General features: G+C 48.1%; 1 protein-coding gene and 1 long non-coding RNA gene across 2 annotated transcripts; one reads left to right on the forward strand and one right to left on the reverse strand.

The window, feature by feature from the left end:
- Window positions 1–772: 772 nt before the first annotated feature.
- On the forward strand, window positions 773–3,708 carry ANXA2R (annexin A2 receptor). Its single transcript, XM_039842554.1, has one exon. The coding sequence runs from the start codon at window positions 1,808–1,810 to the stop codon at window positions 2,426–2,428; it is 621 nt and encodes a 206-aa protein (XP_039698488.1). The 5' UTR covers window positions 773–1,807; the 3' UTR covers window positions 2,429–3,708.
- Window positions 3,709–9,139: 5,431 nt separating this feature from the next.
- Window positions 9,140–21,753, reverse strand: LOC120586147 (uncharacterized). The gene is made up of 4 exons (XR_005648606.1): window positions 21,406–21,753; window positions 18,874–18,973; window positions 11,483–11,630; window positions 9,140–10,295 (listed from the first exon to the last, which is right to left on the reverse strand). It is a non-coding gene; the product is annotated as an uncharacterized LOC120586147 (long non-coding RNA).
- Between the last annotated feature and the right edge of the window lie 794 nt (window positions 21,754–22,547).

Consider the following 22,547-nt stretch of genomic DNA (forward strand, 5'->3'; position numbering starts at 1 on the left):
AAGCACTGGAAACGATTTTCCCGTCGTTGTCGCCGCGGCGGCACAAGGATTCTCTCAGGACCGGGTCCAGGGGCAGCGGCCGCCGCCACGGCCCCCATATACTTAAACGAAGCCCAGAGCACTTGGGAACCAAGCCCAGCGCAGCGCAGTCCCAGAATCTGGCGGCGGACGTAGAAGACGCCAGAGGAACCGGTGGGAGAGACGGAGCCCGCAGAGGAAACCGCGTTCCTGCAGCAGCTTCCTCCGGACGCCCGGTCCGACGACAGAGACGGACGGCAGGACACCGAGTCTTGCGACCGTGCCCACGCTGCAGAGCGTCGCAGACGTCCGGTGACCGCGTGGGGGAGCCAGCACCGTGCTGTCTCAGGCTGCCTGCGGTGGATACGTCGCGCTGTCTAGTCGTTGCGGCGGCTGCTGTCGGACCTTCGTGCGCGAGGACGAGCCCGCGGAGGGCAGCGGCAGACTTTCAGAAAACCGCTCTTCCGTTTTGAAATGTTTCGCGATTTACCCAATCGGTGCCAGATAGTTTTAATTTTCCTGTCTAATGTTTTATTTCTATCAATTTCTGGTATATAAAAATAAAAAATTGGCATCCCCTCTAGAGCGACTGTTGCGTTGTGCGTGTTTTATGTCGTGCGGCCGTGGTCATGCCTCGGCGGGGCCGCATTAGTTCCTTTGGTCCACAGCTTTTCCCGCAGCAGGACCGCTACGTTTTAGGAGCAGGGAGTAAGCTCCCTTTCGAGAGCACGGTCGGCCTCTCCAAACGGAGCAACTGCTACCCCCTTGAACCCGTGCCAGCGCCGGCCGGGTCCGTGTGCCGCTACGACTCCGGATTTGCTGCAGCAATCGTCGGCGGCGGCGGCCCAGAGCTCTAGAGGGCGGTGTCGCCACGGTGGACCTCTCTGAGTGAGAGCCGTGCTTTCGTCGCGGTCCCGGCACCGCGAGCCGCTCTCTGCGCTCTGCTAGACGGTTCGCTCGCCATTCGGTTTGCTGAACGTTCGGTTTCTTTTCGGTTTGTTTCCTCTCGCTACGTTTGTCTGTCCGGATGGTTACTCGGTGCGCTGCGGTCTCGAAGAGTTTCCGTGTTTCATCGCGCCTGACGATTTCCGAGAACGCGTTACTGGGAGCCCCCCTTTGGGAGCTAGTGGGGGTTGGGCACTCCGTTTTTTGAATCCCCCCGTTTCCGGCCTCCGGTGGCATCCGCTACGTTTTAGGAGCAGGGAGTTAGCTCCCTTTCGAGAGCACGGTCGGCCTCTCCAAACGGAGCAACTGCTGCGCCCTTGAACCCGTGCCAGCGCCGGCCGGGTCCGTGTGCCGCTACGACTCCGGATTTGCTGCAGCAATCGTCGGCGGCGGCGGCCCAGAGCTCTAGAGGGCGGTGTCGCCACGGTGGACCTCTCTGAGTGAGAGCCGTGCTTTCGTCGCGGTCCCGGCACCGCGAGCCGCTCTCTGCGCTCTGCTAGACGGTTCGCTCGCCATTCGGTTTGCTGAACGTTCGGTTTCTTTTCGGTTTGTTTCCTCTCGCTACGTTTGTCTGTCCGGATGGTTACTCGGTGCGCTGCGGTCTCGAAGAGTTTCCGTGTTTCATCGCGCCTGACGATTTCCGAGAACGTGTTACTGGGAGCCCCCCTTTGGGAGCTAGTGGGGGTTGGGCACTCCGTTCTTTTGAATCCCCCCGTTTCCGGCCTCCGGTGGCATCCGCCCACGACCCGGGACAGCATATATACCCAGGCTGCTGGTAGTGCTGCACACTTCGCCTGCCGCATCAGTGCGATCGCGGGTGTACTGCTGGTCCGAGGTGTCCGCGATGGAGCAGCTTTTTCTCGACGCGATGAAGAACGCATGGGACTCCGCCGACGTGGCGCCAGAGCTCCAGCTCCCGTCTATCCTGACCTCCGACGATTGGGGGCCGTTGCCCCGGCCGCTGCGTCTGTACCCGGTCCCGGGAGAATCCTCGTCCCGCCGCGGCGACTACGACGGGAGACTCCTTTCCAGTGCTTGCTGGCAGCTGCCCTCGGTCTATCAGCAATACAGATCCTCAAACGAAGCCCAGAGCACTTGGGAACCAAGCCCAGCCCAGCGCAGTCCCGGACTCTGGCCGCGGACGCAGAGGACGCCAGAGGCACTGGTGGGAGAGACGGAGCCCGCAGAGAAAACCGCGTTCCAGCAGCAGCTTCCCGCGTACGCCCTGTCCGACGACCGAGACGGACGGCAGGACACCGAGCCTTGGGACAGCGCGCACGCTGCAGAGCGCCGCGGACCTCCGGTGACCGCGTGGGGGAGCCAGCACCGTGCTGTCTCAGGCTGCCTGCGGTGGATAGGTCGCGCTGTGGACACGTTGCGGCGGCTGCTGTCGGACCTTCGTGCGCGAGGACGAGCTCGCGGATGGCAGCGGCAGACTTTCAGAAAACCACTCTTCCGTTTTTAAATGTTTCGCGATTTACCAAATCGGTGCCAGTTAGCTTTAATTTTCCTGTCTAATGTTTTATTTCTATCAATTTCTGGTATATAAAAATAAAAAATTGGCATCGCCTCTATAGCGGTCGTTGCGTTGTGCGTTTTTTATGTCGTGCGGACGTGGTGTTGCCTCGGCGGGGCCGCCTTCGTTCCTTTGGTCCACAGCTTTTCTCGCAGCAGGACCGCCACGTTTTAAGAGCAGGGAGTTAGCTCCCCTTCGAGAGCACGGTCGGCCTCTCCAAACGGAGCAACTGCAGCGCCCTCGACCCCGTGCCGGCGCCTGCCGGGTCCGTGTGCCGCTACGACTGCGGATTTGCTACAGCAACCGTCGGCGGCGGCTCAGAGGTCTAGAGGGCGGTGGCGGCGCGGCTGACCGCTCGGAGTGAGAGCCGGGCTTTCGTCGCGGTCCCGGCACCGCTAGCTGCTGTCTGCGCTCTGCAGGGTTCGTACTGCAGACCCCGCGACAGCAGCGGCGGCCTTTTGGGAAGTTTCTCCGGGCAAACACTTTCTGTTAAGTAATAAAAGTGCGTTCAAGTGTTTCTTCCGTGTCCCTTGTCGATGTTTGAGTCTCTTTGTCCTCAAGTTTCTTCTTAGTGTTCCGGTCGCTTACTACTTTCCGTTTCCTCGTTCGACTATGAGCTCTGGAAACTGAAATGGATCCGTGATCTCCGTCCCGCCCGGCGTTTGTCTGGATCGTTTTGTCAGCCGAACGTGTCTCGCCGGCAGCTTGGCTAGTTGCTCTTGACTGCGCTGGTTGAAATCGTTCTTTTTAGCGCCAGGAGGACTGCGTTGGGTCGTGTGTCTCTGATGGGTTCAAGGTGCCGGCCGGCTCTCCGCCTATCCGCCAGCGTTTGGCGACCAGCCCACGCGTTTGGTCGAACGCTAGGTTTCCTGGTCGCGCTGGTGCCGAGCCCTTTCTCACTGGCCTCGCCGTTACTTGCTCCGGGCGAGTCATTTTCCCGAGCAACAGCGCTAGTGGCACGAAACCGCCGGTCCCTCATCTCTCCTTCCCAGTGCGGGGCAAGGCAAAGCTCGCAATGGAGAACCCCTAGGTTCTCCTGTCCTAACAGGGTCCCCATACCGCTGGTTTCCCGGGACGGGTCTCAAATGCCCAGCAGCGCCGCGGGCGCGGAACCCCTGTTCCGAGTGTGCGCACTTCGGTTTGTGCGTGGAGCCGGCACTATTGCTGTCAGGGAACAATGTTTGCTTTCAGTCTAGGGCGTTTTCTCAGTGACAACACCGTTCGCTCCTCTAAAACACTTATTCTCAGACCCGTCTGTTTCTCCAGCCCCGCGCCGCTCTTTGCCCCTTTCCGGCCCAAGGGCCCTGCTTGGACCCGGCAACACGGCTTGCTCCAGGTCAGCGTTTGGTCAGTTGGGGCTCGGATGACATCCAAATAGGAAAGGAAGAAGTCAAACTGTCACTATTTGCGGATGGAATGATTCTCTGTAGAGAAAACTCTAAAGACTACAAAACAACGCTACTAGAAACAATAAGCAAATACAGTAAAGTTTCTGGATACAAAATCGATGTCCGAAAATCCATAGCGTTTCTATAACCTGATAATGTCAGAAAAGGAAGTAGAAAAAAAATCATTCCTTTTGCAATCGTAACAAAAATAAATAAATACCTAGGAATAAATTTAACGAAACAGATGAAAGACTTATCTAATGAAAACTACAAGACTCTACTAAGAGATTTGAAGGAGATACAAAGAAATAGAAAGATATTCCGTGTTCTTGGATTGGAAGCATCAACATAGTTAAAAAGACCATATTATCTAAAGCATTATCCAGATTTAATGCAATCCTCATCAAAACCCCATCACCACGTTTTAAAGAAATAGAACAAAACAACCAGCAGCTTTTTATGGAAGCACAAAAGACCCGGAATTGCCAAAGCCATCCTGAGAAAAAAAAGAACGAGGCTGGAGGCATCACTCTGTCCCACTTCAAATTATACTATAAGGCCACAGTAATCAAAATGGCATGGTATTGGCAGCAAAACAGACACACGGGCAAGTGGAACAGAAACGAGAGTCCAGAAGCAAACCCATATTTATATGGGCAAATAATTCTTGGCAAAAATGCCAAAAACATACAGTGGAGAAAGGAAAGCCTCTTTATTAAATAGTGCTAATAAAACTGGAAAGCCACCAAAAGAATGAAAGTAGACTGTTGTCTATCACCACACATCAAAATTAACTCAAAACGGATTAAGGACCCGAATAAAAGACCCGAAACAATAACATGCATAGAAGAAAACCCAAAAACTAAACTCAAGGACCTTGGACTTAAAGAGGATTTTATGATTTTGGCCTCAAAGGCATGGGAAGTAAAAGCAAAAAGAAATAAATGGGCCTACATCAAACTAAAAAGCTGCTGCTCAGCCAAAGAAACCGTCCACACAACCAAACGAATGGGAAACTATATTTGCGAGCAGCACCGCTGATAAGGGTCCAATATCCAAAATATACAAAGAACTCATACGACTCAATAACGACAACAACAAAAAACAAACGATCCAATCAAAAAATGGGCAGAGGACCTGAACAGACACTTCTCCCTAGAGGACATACAAATGGCCAACAAAGATATCAAAAGATGCTCAACATTGCTAGCTGTTAGGGAAACGCAAACCAAAACCACAATGAGATACCATCTCATACCTGTGAGAATAGCTATAATCAATAGCACCAGTATATAGCAAGTGTTGGAGAGGCTTCGGAGGAAAAGGAACCCTCATACACTGCTGGTGGAACTGCAAATCGGTACAGCCAGTATGGAAAACAGTATGGAGGTTCCTCAAAAAACTATAGAATTGATCTACTATATGATCCAGCAATCCCTCTACTGGATATTTACCCCAAAGCCTTAAAAAGCCATATGCGAAAAGATATTTAGTTGCACACCGATGTTCATAGCAGCATTATTCACAGTGGCCTGGACATGGAAGCAACCGAAGTGTCCTACGATAGATGATTGGCTAAAAGAGATTTGGTACATATATACAATGGAATATTACTCAGCCATGAGAAGAGATGAAAGACTGCCATTTGCGACGACATGGATGGACCTCGAGGTAATCGGGCTAAGTGAAATAAGCCAGACAGGAAAGGTTGAAAATCACATGATATCACTTATGTGTGGGATAAAACCCTAAAAGCAACAAATGAACAGGACAAACAAACAGAGACCCAAGGACATGGACAGTGGACTAGTGGTTACCGGAGGGTTGCGGGGAGGAGGGGGGAGATAGACGAAGTAAAGGAGGTCAAATATAATGGGCTAGGGGGAGGGCGAAGTGGGTAAAGGGGATCAAATATATGGTAGCTGAAGGAAACGGGACTTTAGGTGGTAAACACACAATAGAATATACGGATGTCAAATACTAATGTACACCTGAAATTATATAATTGTACTAACCACCGTTACCCCCAATAAACTATATTTAAAGAAAAAGAAAAAAGAATACAATAAAAACGTTAGCCACTGTCAGGTACAGTAATACAAAGCTCAAAAGAAAAGCTGGAGTCAAACCGGGTTTCTGGGACAGGGAGTTAGCTAAAGTTACCTGCTCAGGTGGCTAAAGCTTTCCATTAAAGATTTCTTTTCTTTTCTTTTTTCTTTTTTTCTTTTTTTCATGCACCATAGGATTCTTTTAGAGAAGGTTTTCGGGAGTCATTTTCTCTTTTAGAAGCCTCCTCACACCAATCGAAGTAGTACACCCTCTTGTCCCCCAGAGGATCCCGGATCCTCTCTTTTTAAGGGCACCCCTAAGGTGGACTATCTTATGTGAGTTAAGGGTTCCTCACAGTGGGGACTACATTCCAAATTATACGACCGTCCACCCATTTTCCCAAAACGCACAATATCCTGTTCCCGCTTTTGGCCCATCAGTGCCTTGAGACTTCCTAAGGCATCTAAACTCTGACGCACCCCGTTTTTCTCAACAGCTCTTCCAACACAAAGGGAATCCCGCATGTCCCTCGTTTTCAACAGAATAGGGTAATTTACCAGAAAAGCCTCAACAAAGATGGCTCAATAAAATCAGAGAGCCCCACACAAAGGGAGTAGAGCTCTGAGCTGAGATTTACCGTGGACGTCCAAGATCCTCCGGGGAAAGCAGCCAGTGCAACGCGCTCGGTGGGGACCAGCACCACTTAGTTGCTCAGCAGCTCCGGGATTCATCAGGAGTCTCCTTCGCAGCCCACTTCTGGAGACAATAACTCTTTAAAGAAATTTCGGAGAGCCTTCCTTGACAGCAATATGTTATGGAGAGAGAAACAACCCGTTGGCAAACAGGGAGACTTAAAACTGGAAAGGAGTCTGAGGTTCAGAGGCCTGACAGTGCAGGGCAGCTTATCACGAGATGAAGGAGGACGTGGTTACTCCAACGGGGATTTCCAGAAGGCAGGAAATTGGGTAAAAGTGACTGATTCATACCATTTAAGGAAGACTACTTAAGTTTCTTTTATGATTTTCAAAGTCATTTAGGAGAAATCAGTTAAGTTTCGCTTCTGTTAGTCAGCTAGGGGGATTTCCAAGCCTGGTCTACAGTTTGCTTTTATTTCCTATTTCCTTTTATTTTAAGCCCTGTAGCTCCGGTCTTTCTCGGGGTTAGCTCTGCGCAATTCTCACTGTCAGGAGTTTCTCGGCGGCAGCCCCCTGGGACGCGCCAAGCAGCTATTAGCCCATGGCCACAACGCCGCTGTTTGCTCCGGGCCCGCGCTGCCTGGGGCCGGGCGCCCTCAGGCCCGTTCCCCGTCACGGCGGCCGGGAAGTGCAGCCGCCGGCGTTTCGCACAGAGCCGAGCTCGCGGGTTCTCCCCGCAGCGCGCCAGTGGTGGCGCCGAGCCACGCGGTTTCTTGGTCGCAGCCGCGCTGCCTCCCCCAACGCTGGCAGGCTGTGGCTAGCAGCACCGCTACAGGCTACTGGCTACTGGCTACTGGCTACTGGCTACTGGCGTGGAGTCCGTTTCGATTTGGAAAGTTCTGCTTTCGCTTAGTTTCACTCAGGTACAAATCCTGTATTCTGGGGAAAGCGGTTTCAGCGCGGCAAACCTTCCTCGTTGGCGCTGACAGTGTGATCTCTCAGTCCTAGAAGTCCCGGTTTAGGGCTAGCAACAGGCACGGGTTTCCCCACGTTCCGGCGAAAACCGGAGGCCTGCACCCGTCGGTGGTGTTCGCTGTTTCTTTCTGTAGACGTAGCTTCACGGAACGGTTCGCTTTTTAAAGGGCAAGTCAGACAGTTTAGGCCTGTATGCCATGCAGGGCTATGGGAGGGGTGAGGGTCCTGGCGCTTCGAAGGGGAGGTGGACGATTCGCAGGCCCATAAGAACACATATTGGTTCATTAGATGCTTGCCCTGCCGGTAGAGATGGGTCACTCAGAGAAAAAGGCATCTCTGGTAATGCCTCTCTTTTTTGAGCTAGTAGGACCTTTATCTGAATTCGTTTAGGGAGCTAAAGGTCCGCTGGGTCTTGCCTGCCTTCGGCTCAAAATAGCCACATGCCAAGGTGGTACATGCTGGGGAGGCTATTCTGGACCCCTTTGCTACCCTGAGAAATGACCAATGTAACCAAATTAGTTGCTTCACAAAATTACTGGTAAGCTCTGTGCTATGTTCAAGAGGGAAGCAGAATACAGTGACACCAAGGGGGGGGGGACCGAAGGAGTGGACACGGCTATGCCTGTATGAATTCCACCATGGCCCTCTTCCCAATTTCATATCTTTGAAGGAGGTATATATCTCAAAACGAGTGCTTTCTTCCCATCGCAGCATAGTTTTAATACCAGTCTTTCCTTTCTTGGTGGTATAGAAAATCATGACGCATCTTTACAATGACGGGCTTCTTAGATCGAAGGGAATATGATTCCAGACAACTGTCTGTGTGGCTGTAGTGGGACATCTGGCTTAGCATCTCTCAAGATTACTCAGAATAAGTCTAGAAGAAAGGATCGGGCTATTTGAAAGGGGGGAAAGCTATGTCTGGTCATCATAATAATGGAGAAATTCATTCCAAGGAAAAAAATGTTTACATTAGTGGGATAAATGTAAAAGAATTACAGAATAAGGACTCCGACCGCCAAAACTTTAACACTAGTACTACTCAAGGTTTAGACTGCCATAGTAGCATCCCCAGTAGACCAAAAGAAATGCAAACGTCTCAGAACAGAACCTCTGGGGGTGGGGTGTTGAATCTGCATCCTAATGTACTGCGAGTACTGTCTTTGGCGAGCCAAGGGATACTCAGGTAACTGTCATTTACGTGCCGGTACTCCAACCTCTTTCCCTAAGATCAGAGAGGAAAGGAAGGCGAGGATGACAAGAGGTTCGGAACTGTAATCGAGGAGGATGAAGAAAGAATATGGTGGGAGGGGAAGTGGAGAAGAAAAATTTAGAATGCGCATGGGGTGCAATGTTGGAGCCAGCCCGACGAAGTAATTGAGGGTACCTGAAAGGGGGAGCATGGACTGAGGAAAAGAAAGAAGACAGACAGAACTGCAGGAGGGAGCACAGATTCAAGCTGTGTCTGTGTCCCCGAGTTTATTTAAAACACACTACTTAGAGCATCACAATGAGAAAACAGCAGTCAAGACCCAAGGTCAGCCAAATTACTTATCCTGCAAAACAATGAAGTTCTCACAACTCCCTTCTTGGAAAACACTGAGTGTTTAAAATAGTTTAGTGCCACTTATCTCAAAGCTCGCCAAGTTAGCTCAGCTCCCAATATCTCCCCCTTTTTTATTTTTTAAATGCCCGAACCCTCCTGGTTCTGGCGCAAGGTGACTGTGCCTGTCTTAGGTGATCCCCTCACCAGATCTGGAACTTACCCGTCATCGGTACGTGCATTCTGTCACGCACGCCCTGTCTTAGGTTGTCCAGTCTCTGAGGGAGTCTTACCCATCTTTGACTACCAGCCCCCGCGAGAGGGAGATGTCCATCTTTCAAGCCATATATCGAAGCCTTACATGATGTAGGTCGGCCTGAAGTTTTCACATAGCACTAATGAAGTATTTCAGTAGAGAAGGAAGCAGGCACAAGACAACAATTACACAGGCTCCTATAGTCAAAACAGAAGCGGCTAGCTGATAGAAGGAAGACCATGAGGGGACAAGGCCCTTAAGATGATCCAAAAATTCAGTGGCTAATTTATCAGTGTCAAATTGTAGAGGTTTAGCATTTTTAAGTCCTTGTATTTCTTTATGCAGGTTAATTAAATCTAAGGATACATTAGCATTGTGCCATATGCCTTTTAAATGATATTTTACTCGATCCCAGTCATGACTGGTTTCATTGTATCTTCTAGATGTGACACAGATCCAATGATATTTTACATGACATTCTAGTTGAGATCTAATTTTTAGACCCTGGATTTCATCACCCAGGTATTCCACTGTCTTATACAAAGCATCTAACTTTTGTACTAATTTTCTATCTACATTTTTCTGTGTTCCTAATGCTAAAGTAACATTTCTAGACAAATCACTGACATAATGAGCAGTTTGTACAGTTTGTGTAAGAGCCACCGCAGCGGTGGCAGCAGTAGCTATAAGAGATACAATAGCAAGTATTCCTGCAACGATTAGTCCAATCACCTTCCTCATAGATGGCATGTCCAGCAGCGATGTGTTGTTCACTTTCACAATGACATCTGGTCCTTGCCACATTGTTGGATGTAACAGAGGTGGGTCAGGAAAGTATATCCAGTAAATTGCACCCTCAGCTGTCATCACCAGGCTCAGCAAGATCAAGGTTAAGGTCATCTCGCCGGGTGTCTGGTGGAGCGGCGAAACGGACCAACCTCTCCGGCAACCACCTGGCATTTTCTGCATCCTGTGGAAAAACACAAACATGCCCTCGTCCCCATATTAATACCGGGTCGGGGCCATGTCGATTAGTTTTGAGCATCAGAAATTCAGTTTTTTGAGCATCAGAAAGAATTTGTGGAGAAACCGGGTAGGTCTCTCCCTTTTTTATTTAGTTTTTTTATTTTTGAGGGCATCACGTCATCTTTTTGCCATGTTTGTTCGACTAGTCAGATAACGTTTCCCGCATGGACTTTCCCAGCAGGGCAGCAGCCACAGCAAGTCCCTTCGTGTGTGAGGGCCCTATGTCAGAACACAACCTAACATAATCACTTAAGTCTTCTTTCTTTCTAAAGGGTCTGATTGTTTTTTGATAGGCAGAATTTGCATTTTCATAAGCCAGCTCTTTTACCAGCAGAGAACTGGCTTCCAGGTTCCCTAAAAGCCGTGAAGCAGCCTGCTACAGCCCTTGTTGCAACCCTGTTTGAGGCATTGGTTTCTGATTAAGCCAAAGGGGTGTGCCAGTTGGTCCAACAGGGGCAAAACTCACAGGAGGGGGGTCTAAGCCTGCAATTATAGTTGGAGTCAACCTTCCCCCTGACCTCAGTGGATCCTGAGGAACTTTAAAAATTGGCACTTTTAAGGGCTGAGGCCCCATGGCCAGCTTTTGGATCTGCAAAGACAAATCAGCCAATGTCTGTTTTAATTGTTCAACCTCTTCTTCCTCATCCCCAAAAAAACAAGGAAGAATAGTGCGCACCTAAACCTTCATCAGGCGGCGCCGAGGGCTTGCTCTCATCCTGAGGCTTACTATTGGAGCCTTCCACTTCAGGGGAGGCCTCAGGACCTGGGGCGCCATGCTCTCGCTATTTGTCCCTCTCATGTCAGGGGTCTAAGCAGTCTCGGACAAGGGTCCACAACCCAAAAGTTTCTACCGGGACCTTACTAGGCCCATGAACATCATAATAATCTTGCAATTTTTGTCCTACCCTTTTCAAGGTTTCTAAATCTATAGTCCCTTCTTCCAGAAACCAGGGACATACTTCTACAAATTGCAAAAACTTAGTTAATTGTTGCTGGCCCACTTTGGCCCCTCTTACTCTAAGCATATTTTTAAGCATATGTACAAAAAGCAGTCGACTATTTCCTTGGCCCGTTTTTACTTCTTTAAGTTTCTGTTTCAGTTTCTATATTACTATACTCCTGTGTACTTACGGTTGGCCGCCTACAGGACTCTTAGGCCTCTCAGATTCCGCGTGCGCACGCCTTACTCTGCGGCACGTACTAGCTGTTATCCCCCGTGTTCAGGTCCCTGTTCGGGCGCCACTTTGTCGGAGCCAGCCGACAAAGTAATTGAGGGTACCTGAAACGGGGAGCATGGACTGAGGAAAAGAAAGAAGACAGACAGAACTGCAGGAGGGAGCACAGATTCAAGCTGTGTCTGTGTCCCCGAGTTTATTTAAAACACACTACTTAGAGCATCACAATGAGAAAACAGCAGTCAAGACCCAAGGTCAGCCAAAATTACTCATCCTGCAAAACAATGAAGTTCTCACAACTCCCTCCTTGGAAAACACTGAGTGTTTAAAATAGTTTAGTGCCACTTATCTCAAAGCTCGCCAAGTTAGCTCAGCTCCCAACAGCGGAAAAGGAGGCCAATTAAACACAGGAACTTGTAGTTTCCTGGCCTGTGATAAATCTTCCCATTGGGCTTTCTCAGAGACACAGGTCGTGAGAGCTCCTCCCACAGGCCCTCCGGGACTCCTGTCTAGGTTCAGGTTTCTGCCATAAAGTTTGACACATTACTCTGCCTTGGCCGGTCTAATTTACAGGACCCAGCTGGAGAACTTAAGAAGGGTAAAGGAGAAGAGGGTTTTCTTCGTCCACATCATGAAAGGTTTGGAAAACTATGATACATATACCTGTATGTGTCCGAAGTGTGCTTGTTTGTGTAAAACAATGGCTACCTTTGGAAGTGAAATTTTGGACACTTTCAAAATCTAGATAACGGCGTCTCACCAGTTGATGATTTCCGTCGTTAAAGGACAAAACTAACCAAGTAAATATGGAGTTCTGATTGGCATTACTAAACAATTCATGAATTAGGCACTATCCCATCTAGCACCTAGAAGGGCGCTCCCAGCGATTGCACAGAAGGAAAGAATTTTATAGGAAAAAGAATGTGGCAGGAGGAGTTATTTGGAAAAGAAAAGAAAAGATTATTTTTGACCAGGACGTCTTATTTTGGGGGTGGGGGTGGGAATGACAGGAGTTTTATCACGCAGACTGCCTCTTTTTCCCTTTGGAGCATCGAGAGGGCCACCGGACAGATTACTTCATGGGTGTGGACAAGAAAATTCCCGACTGGTTCATTAAGATCACATTTCTGGTGAAGGTCAAAACTGCAGCGAAGCCAGGTATGGAGTCTGGGTTTGATATTCTCTACTGAACTCAGACAGTGTTTGGAGGCTTTGCTAGAAATAAGGGATAAAGATTGATGCAAGGGTCTTAGAATTTACAATCTCGGAACACATCTAGAAAAAAGGCAGAAATGTTCCAAAGAAGAAAGAAGAGTGAAGTGTTTTGATAGTAAAAAAAGTACGCTCTTGAGAAGCATCAGTCCTACATTGTGAGCCCTAGGATCGGCTCAGGAGGATGTCAGGCGGTCAGAACAACAGATGCCAGGTGGTCCAGAAGATGGGCACCAGGAGGTCTGGTCGTATCCAGTGGTCTGCATAATGGGTGTCGGGTGGATATCAGGTGAGCTGGAGACGTGAGCCCTTAAGGGAGTAATCAGCGGGTTCTCTGGAGTTTTGATACATGTCCAGATGTCTATCCAGGCATCGATACAGGACTGGAAAGTTCAGAATTTTAAGTTCCCAGGCTAGCAAAACAAAGAGGAGCCTTTCCTTTGCCTCAGCCTTCGTTACGTTAGCGACGGGAGCAGCTTGGTTCACGTGCCTCCAGTTGACATATTCCCTATCTTCACTCTTTCCTCAACACCATGGCTTAAGCGGGCGGCACAGGCAAAAGCCAAGGTCCTGCTCCTCCCGCTCATGTCTTCCGAATGGGGCTGGCTCAGACTAAAGCCCTTGGCTCCCTCCTGTACTGGGCCTCTGGTAACATAGCAGTTCCCCCACCCCCGGTCCAGGAGGTTGAACAGTGCCCCCACCCTTAGCATGACTATGTTATCCCCTTTATTAGCCCTAGACACACTCGGTCTTCGCGAGCCCCTTGTTTTATAAAAAAAAATTTTTTTTTAATTAAAAAAATAAAAAATAAATAAAAAGTCGTATGACAGTTTTGGTTTCAAGACAATCTATCATTATTACACATTAAACAATTTCTTTGACCTAGGATTTGATTTTTCTCTTGTGAGCAAAGACGTTAAAATAATTTTCTGGGCCCTTAAAAGCATCGTGGGGCCCTAGGCATTTTGCCCAGCAGGAAAGTCAGTGCTGCTGGTTCTCTGGTTGATTCCTGGTGACAGCACTTGGGGCTCTATCTCAAGAGGTGGAAAATAGTAAACGTGTTCCAAGTGGGACTTTCCTGCCCCCCACCACAGCTTCCACAGTTTCTGTGCTGAGAGATGAGGCAAAGGACGCAACAATTGTCACCCAGCCTTAAGATTTGATGCTGCCTTCATGAAGGAGTCTGTTTTTGTGTAAATAAACTTCCCGATCATAACAGGTATTTCTCTTCACATCGTTCTGCAAACATTAGAACAGTAAAAACAATAGCTTCTTTCATTCAGACCTGTCTTGCGAATCAAAGAAAACATCTTGTTTTACTCGACTCCAAATACTTCTGATACCGAGTCTGGATTTTCCACACCAAGCGATCCTCTGGTTTTCTAGACATCGACCGGTGTCCTGTAATTCCACTCGATTCTGTCACTGTACACCCAGAGTTCGCATCAGACCCTACGAATTAAAGTCTCATTCGTACCAGACCGCCCCCGCATCAGAGGCCAGTCCCAAGTTCCAGAGTCCCATATTTCCTAGTGGATGGCTATAAATCAGGGATTCCACAACCCAACCTCAGCCTCAAGAGTTTGCGAGGATGCCTCGCAGAATGCAGGATAGCACTTTCTTTACGAATACCGGTTTACTGTGAAGGATACAACGCAGAAACAGCCAAATGGAAGGCACGCGTAGGGCAAGGGATCGGGAAGGGGCAGGGAGCCGTTTCGGGTGTGCCAACCTCAGCAGATGGAGGGCTTCACCAACCAGCCTAGAAGCTCCCTGAGACTGGTAGTTTCTGGCTTCACCACATAGGCATGCTTGACAATTAAATCGATCTCCAGACCCAGTGCATTCCTGGGAGGGTGAGGGGTGGGACTCAAGGTCCCAAGTTTCTAATAAGGACTTGGTCCTTTTGGTGACCAGATCTCATCCAGGAGTCTACCGATTGTCACCTCCTAGAACAAAAGGTGCTCCTACAACTTAGGAAACGCCAAGGCACTTAGCAGCTCTGTGGAAGACACTCGTATCACCCTGTCATTCAGAAAATTACCAGGGTTTTGGTACCTCTGTGTCAGGAACCTGGGGCAGAGGCCAATGTATATATTTCTTATTATTCCACAAGAGATTTCTTCACAATTCAGTTACAATTCAAGGTCATCAGACTCTTGGGTGCACTGCTACAAAAGCGCCTTCCCAACAGACACGTCACACTTATTTTCAAATTCATTTCTACGTGTGGAAATTACTGAAGAAGGGCTGTCTTTGACTGGAAAAGAACAAGAACACCCAAGAGTTTCTGCGAAAGATGAAGGCTTTTTTCCAGCCAACCGATGGAATCTCATCCCGCAACTGGCTGAATAACAACCTGAGTAGAACTCCCCGCCTTGCAGGGTGTTTGCTGTTAAAGGAGGGCGTTGACTGGGAACTAAGGGGATCCTGTCATTGGGATGGGAATGTGTGGGAAGACCCTCAGGAAGATGGGGACATCGAGCCCCTAAGTTCCGAGGAGCCTTCTTTGCGAGCGGAAGCTCGATTCTTTACTGCTCGATCCTCTACTGCTCACTCCACCTGCACATGAGGGTGGAAAATACAAGGAGGCAGTCGGCCTGCAAGACAATGTTGAGTCCCCTCAGGACGCACCCCAACCACCCGTCTTTGCTTGTAGAACGTTAACTGGACTCCAGTTCCAGCAGGCCCCAGCCTAAAGATGACTCCCCAAGGGTGACCACGAGGAGGTGTACTACAGTGCTGAAAAACCCTTTGGACTCTGCTAACTCACACGGACAGCAATGCGTGAGAGGATACTAAGGGTGTGGGATACTGGGGGAAGGAGCATCAAGGTGGAGCAGGCCGAATTCATTGACGGAGGCTCGCAAAACAGAGATTCTTCGCTTCACGTTGAGATGAAGGGAGTTACAAAGGGCTCTGACGGTCTGTTTGGTTGGCTGAAACCCAGACCGAAAGACGGCCCTCAGGGAGGAAAGTAGAAATGCCAAACCTGCCTTGATGTAGAGGAAGGGATGCAGCCTGAGGAGACTGGAAACTTAGAGTTTACTTGTCACTTCAGACCTACTCGCCCACACTGGGGAGGGGAGGAGGAGAATCTGGAAAACATCCCTTTCACCAGTGCTATGAGACACACATTTGTGAGCTCTGGCATCCTTAAAGAGGTCTGTAATCACTCTTGTCTGTAGGCCAGATACTACAGTGGGATCCGCAGTCCCTTCGACAGATCATCGTAAGTAAGTGGCAGCACAGGCCCTTAGCATTTTGGAGCTAGGCCCTGCCATCCTCCTCAGACAACTATACTTCTTTTGACAGACAGCTCTCGACCTGCTGCCGGGCCTTAACAGAGGTCAAACGCTTAACCATGGGCCACCAAGTTACCGTGCTACTGCCGCGACCTGCACGGCTAGAGTGTTGATATACTTGAGCGGGGGCGACGGAGGTTGAAGAAAAGCACAAAGACATAATATAGGAAGAGCTGGGGCCGGGTGGGACACCGCACTCTGATGGAGATACAGTGACGCCGAGGCAAGCTCAGCGCGTTTATTGTATACGGCTAAGGTTAAGGAGGGGATGGGAGTCTTGTTCTCGGAGCTTGAAACTTCCTGGCAGCAATATTCTCCCGAAGGCCGGTTTGCATCCAGATATCTGTGCTAAATTTCAAGCAGCCATCTGTTCTTTCTTTGCTTCTCCGCCCTTGGCAGAGTGCGACTCAGACGATCGTGGCTTTGCCGATGCTTTGGACCACAGGTCCTGACTCAGGCTTTGGCCACAAGTCCAGGTCAGATCCAGCTCTCTACTCTACTCGAGCTGCCCATCATAAACTGGGCAGCCATCTGACCCACCGAGCCGTAAAACTGGGTCTTCACAGCTGCGCTACATCATCAAGTGGAAGTGGTATACCGTGATCGGGCCCAAGCAGGTCCTGAAGGCACAGGAAAGTCTCATGAAGATGTGCTCTAGATATCCATAGTCCTCAGTCCTGCTACACTGCCTTCTTTCTCCCAGCCTGCACCTATGGCTTCACTGCCAGTTCCCTATGATCGACTCACAGAGGAAGGGAAAACCCAGGCTTCATTTAAAATGGTTATGCACAATACGCACGCACCACCGGCATGCGGACAGCTGAAGCGATGCAGCCCCTCTCTAGGTCGGCCCTGAATGACAGCCGTGAAGGGAAATCTTCCCAGTGAGCAGAACTTCCAGCGGTGCTCCTGGCTGTTTGCTTTGCCTGACAGGAGAAATGGCCAGATGTGTGATGACGTACTGATTTATGGGCCTTGGACAATGGTGTGGCTGGCCGGTCAGAGACTTGGAAGGCACATGATTGGAACAGCGGTGTCAAGAAATCTGGGGAAGACTTATCTCAACAGGTCTCACTGAATGTGCAAAAAATGCAAAGATATTAATCAGTGTCGCATGTGAATGCTCCCCAAAGAGTAATATCAGAAGAGGAGGATTTTATTAATGAAGCGGATGGAAGGACCTGTTCTGTCGGTCTCTTTCCTCAGCCATCCCTGTCCTCCAATGACTCATGAACAAAGAGGCCATGGTGACAGGAATGAAGGTTATGCATTACTCAGCAATATGGTCTTCCACTCACCAAGGTCGACCTAGCTAAGGCCACTGCTGAGTACTCAGTCTTCCACCAGCCGACACTGACACTGACTTCCACATATGGCGCCACTCCCCAGGGCCGTCAGCTAGCCAGCTACCACTGGATGGTCACCCTCAGAGAAGGGGCAGCTTTTTATTCTTACTGGAATAGACATTTACTCTGGATATGGATTTGCCTTTTAGGCACCCAATGTCTCTTCCACAATTATCTTCTGTGTCCTTAAAGAATGCTTTATCATGGTTATGGTATTCCACACATTATTGCTTCTGATCAAGGAACTCTCATCACAATAAAAGGAGTGAAGAACAAGGGACTTCTTAGCCCATCATCACGAGCCAATAACTCCCGCGAAATATCGCCGTCTCTCTCCCTCCCCCCATCCCTCTCCTCCCCTCTCTCCCTGCATCCCTGCCTCTCCCTTCCTCCCCACCTCTCTTCCTCTCTCATTATTATTTTATTATTCTATTGCTTCACTGAATGCACCTGGTGACCACTGAAGGATCAGATGAAGAAACCATCTGTGGAACTAGACAAAGCCTTAAATCATGCACACATACTGATAAACCACATGCCTGTATTTGACTTAACTTCTGAACATTCAAGGTGCTGAATTTCAAACATTTAAGGAGAAGGACTTAATTTCCTTCTCCTTCAGTGATTTGTTGTGTGATACATAGTCATGTTTCTCTATTAAATATATTACGGTATCCTTAATATTTAGGTCGTATATTCGCAAGAGGTATAATCACAATCTTAGGCTGTTTCCAGATATGAAACTGAATAGGCATGCTGGACTGGGTAGTGCAGAAGTGCACTTTGCTCAGTGTAGTCCTAGAGTCATTGCAATATTTGACCCTCCAGTTGGCTGTGGCGGGAAATGCTTTTCTGGACTAGATGGTGGTTGCCATCGCCTAGAATCCTACCTCTAGCAATGGGCTTCATGTGCTAGGCTCTTCGATCCTGAAGCTTGTGCAAGTGCATAAGTCCACAGATAAGGTTTTCTTCTGAAAGAATTGTCTTATAGGACATGGCTCCATCCAGAGGATGGAAGGTATCTCCACTTATTAAGATCATCTTCTATGACATAAATTAGGATTTTAATATTTACCCCACAGTATCACTTCCTAGATACAGGATAGAAACCTAATATATGTCAAATACAATGCAAGACACATGACAGACATGTGTGACCCTCACAAAACCTGGGTCTCATACATATTAACATGTTTTTTCCATATGCAACTCAAAACCACACAGGTACCAACTGTGAGGGGCCTTGAAGAAAACCCAGATAGAAGCAAAACATAGTGGTGGGTGAGAATATCAAAGTATTTTTTAATTAAGGTTATTGGGTAACATTGGTTAATACGATTACATGAGAATATAAAAATATTTGAGGAAAGGGTTCATAAAACAGTAATTGGATAATGTAACTAGTGGATTTTGTCCCCACATTTGCATTTACATTACAAGTTGAATGCAGTTCTAGCCCATAAAAATGAAAAAAGAAATCTTACCATCTGTGACAACATGGATGGTCCCAGACAGCATTACGCTAAGTGAAATAAGTCAGGCAGAGAAAGACAAACACCATATAATCTCGCTGACACGTAGAACCTGAAGAACAAAATAAATGAACAAATAAAACAGAAAGAGACTCATAGCTACAGAGAACAAACGCACGATTGCCAGAGGGGAGGGTGGTTGGGGGCCGGGTGTAAAAGGTGAAGGGATTAAGAAGTACAAATTGGTAGTTACAAAATAGTCACGGGAATGTGAAGTAGAGCATATTGTACTCCAGTAATATTGTAATAACCAGGCATAATGGCAGGTGGCTACTAGACTCGTCGTGGGAGGAGTGGGGGGGATCACACTGTAAATTACATAAATATTTAACCACCGTACTGTATGGCTGAAACTAATATAAACTAACATCGAAGGTCAACTGTAATTGAAAAATAAAAGTACGATAAATTTTTTTTAAGTAAAATAAAAGTTGAATGTAATTAAAATTTCAGTGAGCCGCTCTCTCACTCTCACCTACGGTTTGTAGGGAGTAAGACCCTATGAAATCTAAACAGAATCCAAAGCCAGAAAAATTTAGTTACATAACATATATTGAAAGCATGACAGGAATAATCTAGCATGAACTTCTTTGAAAATAGAATAAATTGATGTTCAAATTCCCACCAAATAAGAGAGTGAAGATTGTTAAATTATACACACACATACACACACACACAAGGCCTAGCATATTCAAAACGAATTTTAGTTGATTACACCAGTAATCATCCCATCGGAGGGCAATATACCTTTTCATATAATGCAAGTAAGACGACATTTGGTACGGTCACTTAAAGGGAAATGTAAAGATATCCATTAAGTTCATAACATACATATTCTCGAAACCCAAAATTAACTTTTGGTCAATGTGTTATACACAGAAACAAAAATCCCACAAGTTGAAGATGATCACAGCCAAAACACAGATGTTCGGGAAGATCTAAGAATTAGATATTAGAAATCAACATTTTGAATCCAAAATGTACCATATACACTTATCAGTGAAAGTCATCATGGGATAGACGCAAGATTCTAAGTGAAAACAAGCTAGGTACATAATATGTACATTATGATTCCATTTCTGTTTGACATTTCTGTGTAACTAGAAAAATTACAGATGCACAAAATCTTCTCAGGAATTATGAGGGCCAGATGTCCGTTGGAATTTAGAATGTGGGAAATTATGAAGTGATAACAGGTGCTTGCCCTACAAGAGTGGAACCCTGCCTGTGGGATGTAGGGGTCTGGGAATATTTATGCTAACTGGATATAGAGTCCACTCTAGCTCACCTCACTTAGTCCAGGTCAAACGAGTTCTGCACCAAAATTTACACACACGAGTGCGTGTGCAGAAACTTTTGGATTTTAGAGTTGTTTCAAAATAACTGTAGACTCCAAATTAGGCCAGTGATTATGGCGAGTGGGTTGATACAGATTTATCACTCTCTCAGTGACACAAGGGACATTTCATCTATTCCCAGAAGAAATTAAGTATTTGTAAATACCAACAGGAAGACTGAGGATGAAACAACAGAACGAATTCAGGAATGTCATTTCTCCCCATGCTTACTGATTTCCTTTCTTATAGACACAAAGGACGAATTAGAAAACCAAAGTATTTAAATGAAGACACGTCAGTGTTTACAACACACAGCTACAAGTCCTCTGGTTTTAAGTCTAGGTTTCCTAACCTGGCTCTCACTGGAAAAATTCTCTCAGAGTCTAAAAAAGTCAACTATCGCCCTGTGGTCTCACAGATTATGAAAATAACGCTTCTGCACTTCCCCGTGCAAAGGCCAGGTCTACAGCGGTGGCGCATAAAATCCGAACGAGAACACTTGAAACTAATAATAAAATACAATTTCGAAAACAATCCTAACAAGAAAAGGAGAGAAAGGGTTGGGGCGGGGTCAGAGAAACGAGAGAGGCGACGTGAAGGGATTACACTACAGGAAAGGGCTCCCGGGAAAGATGCTCCAAATTTTCAGACACCGCTGAGCTCGATCCCGCGCCCCACTCGCCCCGCCCGGCCCGGCCCGGCGGCCCCGCAGAGAAATCTCAATAGGAGAACGATTATAAGAATAATTGCAGTTCACATTTATTGAGCATTTATTTATTCCTCGCTGGACATTTTTCCGACTCAGCGCCCTATAGCAACTCCGGACACCATGTATACTCTACTCAACTTCCTTTTTCTTTAGAGAGGTAAGGCGCTTGGAAAGTCACCAAGAAACTATGAGAAACTAGCGGTGAGCGACTAAGAAATAACGGGGTTGGAGGAATGACGGTGCTGCCACCCGGGAAACGCCCGCCCGTTCGGTGCCAATTCGCGTCGTGACAAAAACAGCGGCCCAGGTCGCTACTAGCGAAAATGCTAACGGAACGCGGGGTCGGTGCAAATAAGGTGGCTGCGAGCCCGCAGCGGCTGGCAGGGGGCAGCAAGTGGGGCGAGGACCGAAGAGGTGACAGACCACACAGGAACCTACCGGTCCTGCGAAGGAGAAACGTTTGCTTTGGCGTTACGAGCGCCCTGTGAAGAAAGACACCGCTCCCGAAGGGACTAATGGTACTGGCGAAAGTGCTGATGAGAAACCCGGGCTGGGCCCAAGGAGCCGCGCTGCCCGCTAGAAACCACGGATCCGGATCCGGATCCGGATCCGGTCGCCAGCCGGCCTGAGAGCAAGCGGGGCTCCTGACCCGGTCAGACGGCATGCAGCTGAGTGCTGCCACACACAGGAAACTCAGTGGGAGAAGTTAGTAGTGCTTCAATACGAATAATAAAATAAATTCTACAGTGAACATCCAACCCCAAATGAAACAAACCCGACGCACGGAACACAGAGCAAAACACACTTGAGGACATTGACAATGCAAAACGACCCCAGAAAGTAACCTGACAGAGAAAGAACCGAAAACACCACTGAATGCTTGTCGCTGCGGTCCCCAAACCGATGCCTGGTGCTGCTCCTAAACCGGGGCTTCCGGGACCGAGAAATAAACCCGAACACCCCGATTTCTATGGGGTTGAAATCAGAAGCATAGCTAAAGCATAACAGGCGAAATGGAAAGCAGCTCTAGGCAAGTAGGCCTGAGAAACAGGTAGGTCTGAGAGGCACCAGGTTTGGAAGAGTGAACGATTTTGCCATCCACAAAAACGCGGACACGCCAGATGCAAACGTCATTCTATGACAGCAAGAGCACCGTCTGCGCCCAACGAGCCAAAGTGCTGACTCAGGAACTGCTGCTAGGTGCCCGCTGCGGTGCTGGTGAAGAGGAATTTTCACTCGAAAGGCTAATCAGCTCTTCCTTCTGCTTCTGTAGATATGTGTGCTGCATAGGCCATACCCGAAATTAACTAAAGACTCATCTTCCCTGCTTGTTCTGTCTAAGGGATAAACGTAAGTGCCTGCACCCTCTAGCAACTCCCAGCGCTTTGTAACTCTTTGTAGCTACCCTTAGCCCATAGCAACTCCCTGGACAAATTAACCAATCAGCCCATACCAAAAAAGTCCTATATAAGGAATGTTGCAACTGAGCTTCGCCTGGGCCCAGATCTTCAGAGCGCTAGCTCCTCTGGGACCGCCAGAGTAATAAATCTGAGTTCTCCAACTGTCCGAGTGCTGCTTGG

The sequence above is a fragment of the Pteropus medius genome, unplaced genomic scaffold, assembly GCF_902729225.1.
Source record: "Pteropus medius unplaced genomic scaffold, Ma_sr-lr_union100, whole genome shotgun sequence".
Lineage (NCBI taxonomy): Eukaryota > Metazoa > Chordata > Mammalia > Chiroptera > Pteropodidae > Pteropus > Pteropus medius.

Bases quoted from the DNA above. Each gene is read 5' to 3' on its own strand.
- ANXA2R (XM_039842554.1), top strand. From the start codon at position 1,808: ATGGAGCAGCTTTTTCTCGACGCGATGAAGAACGCATGGGACTCCGCC.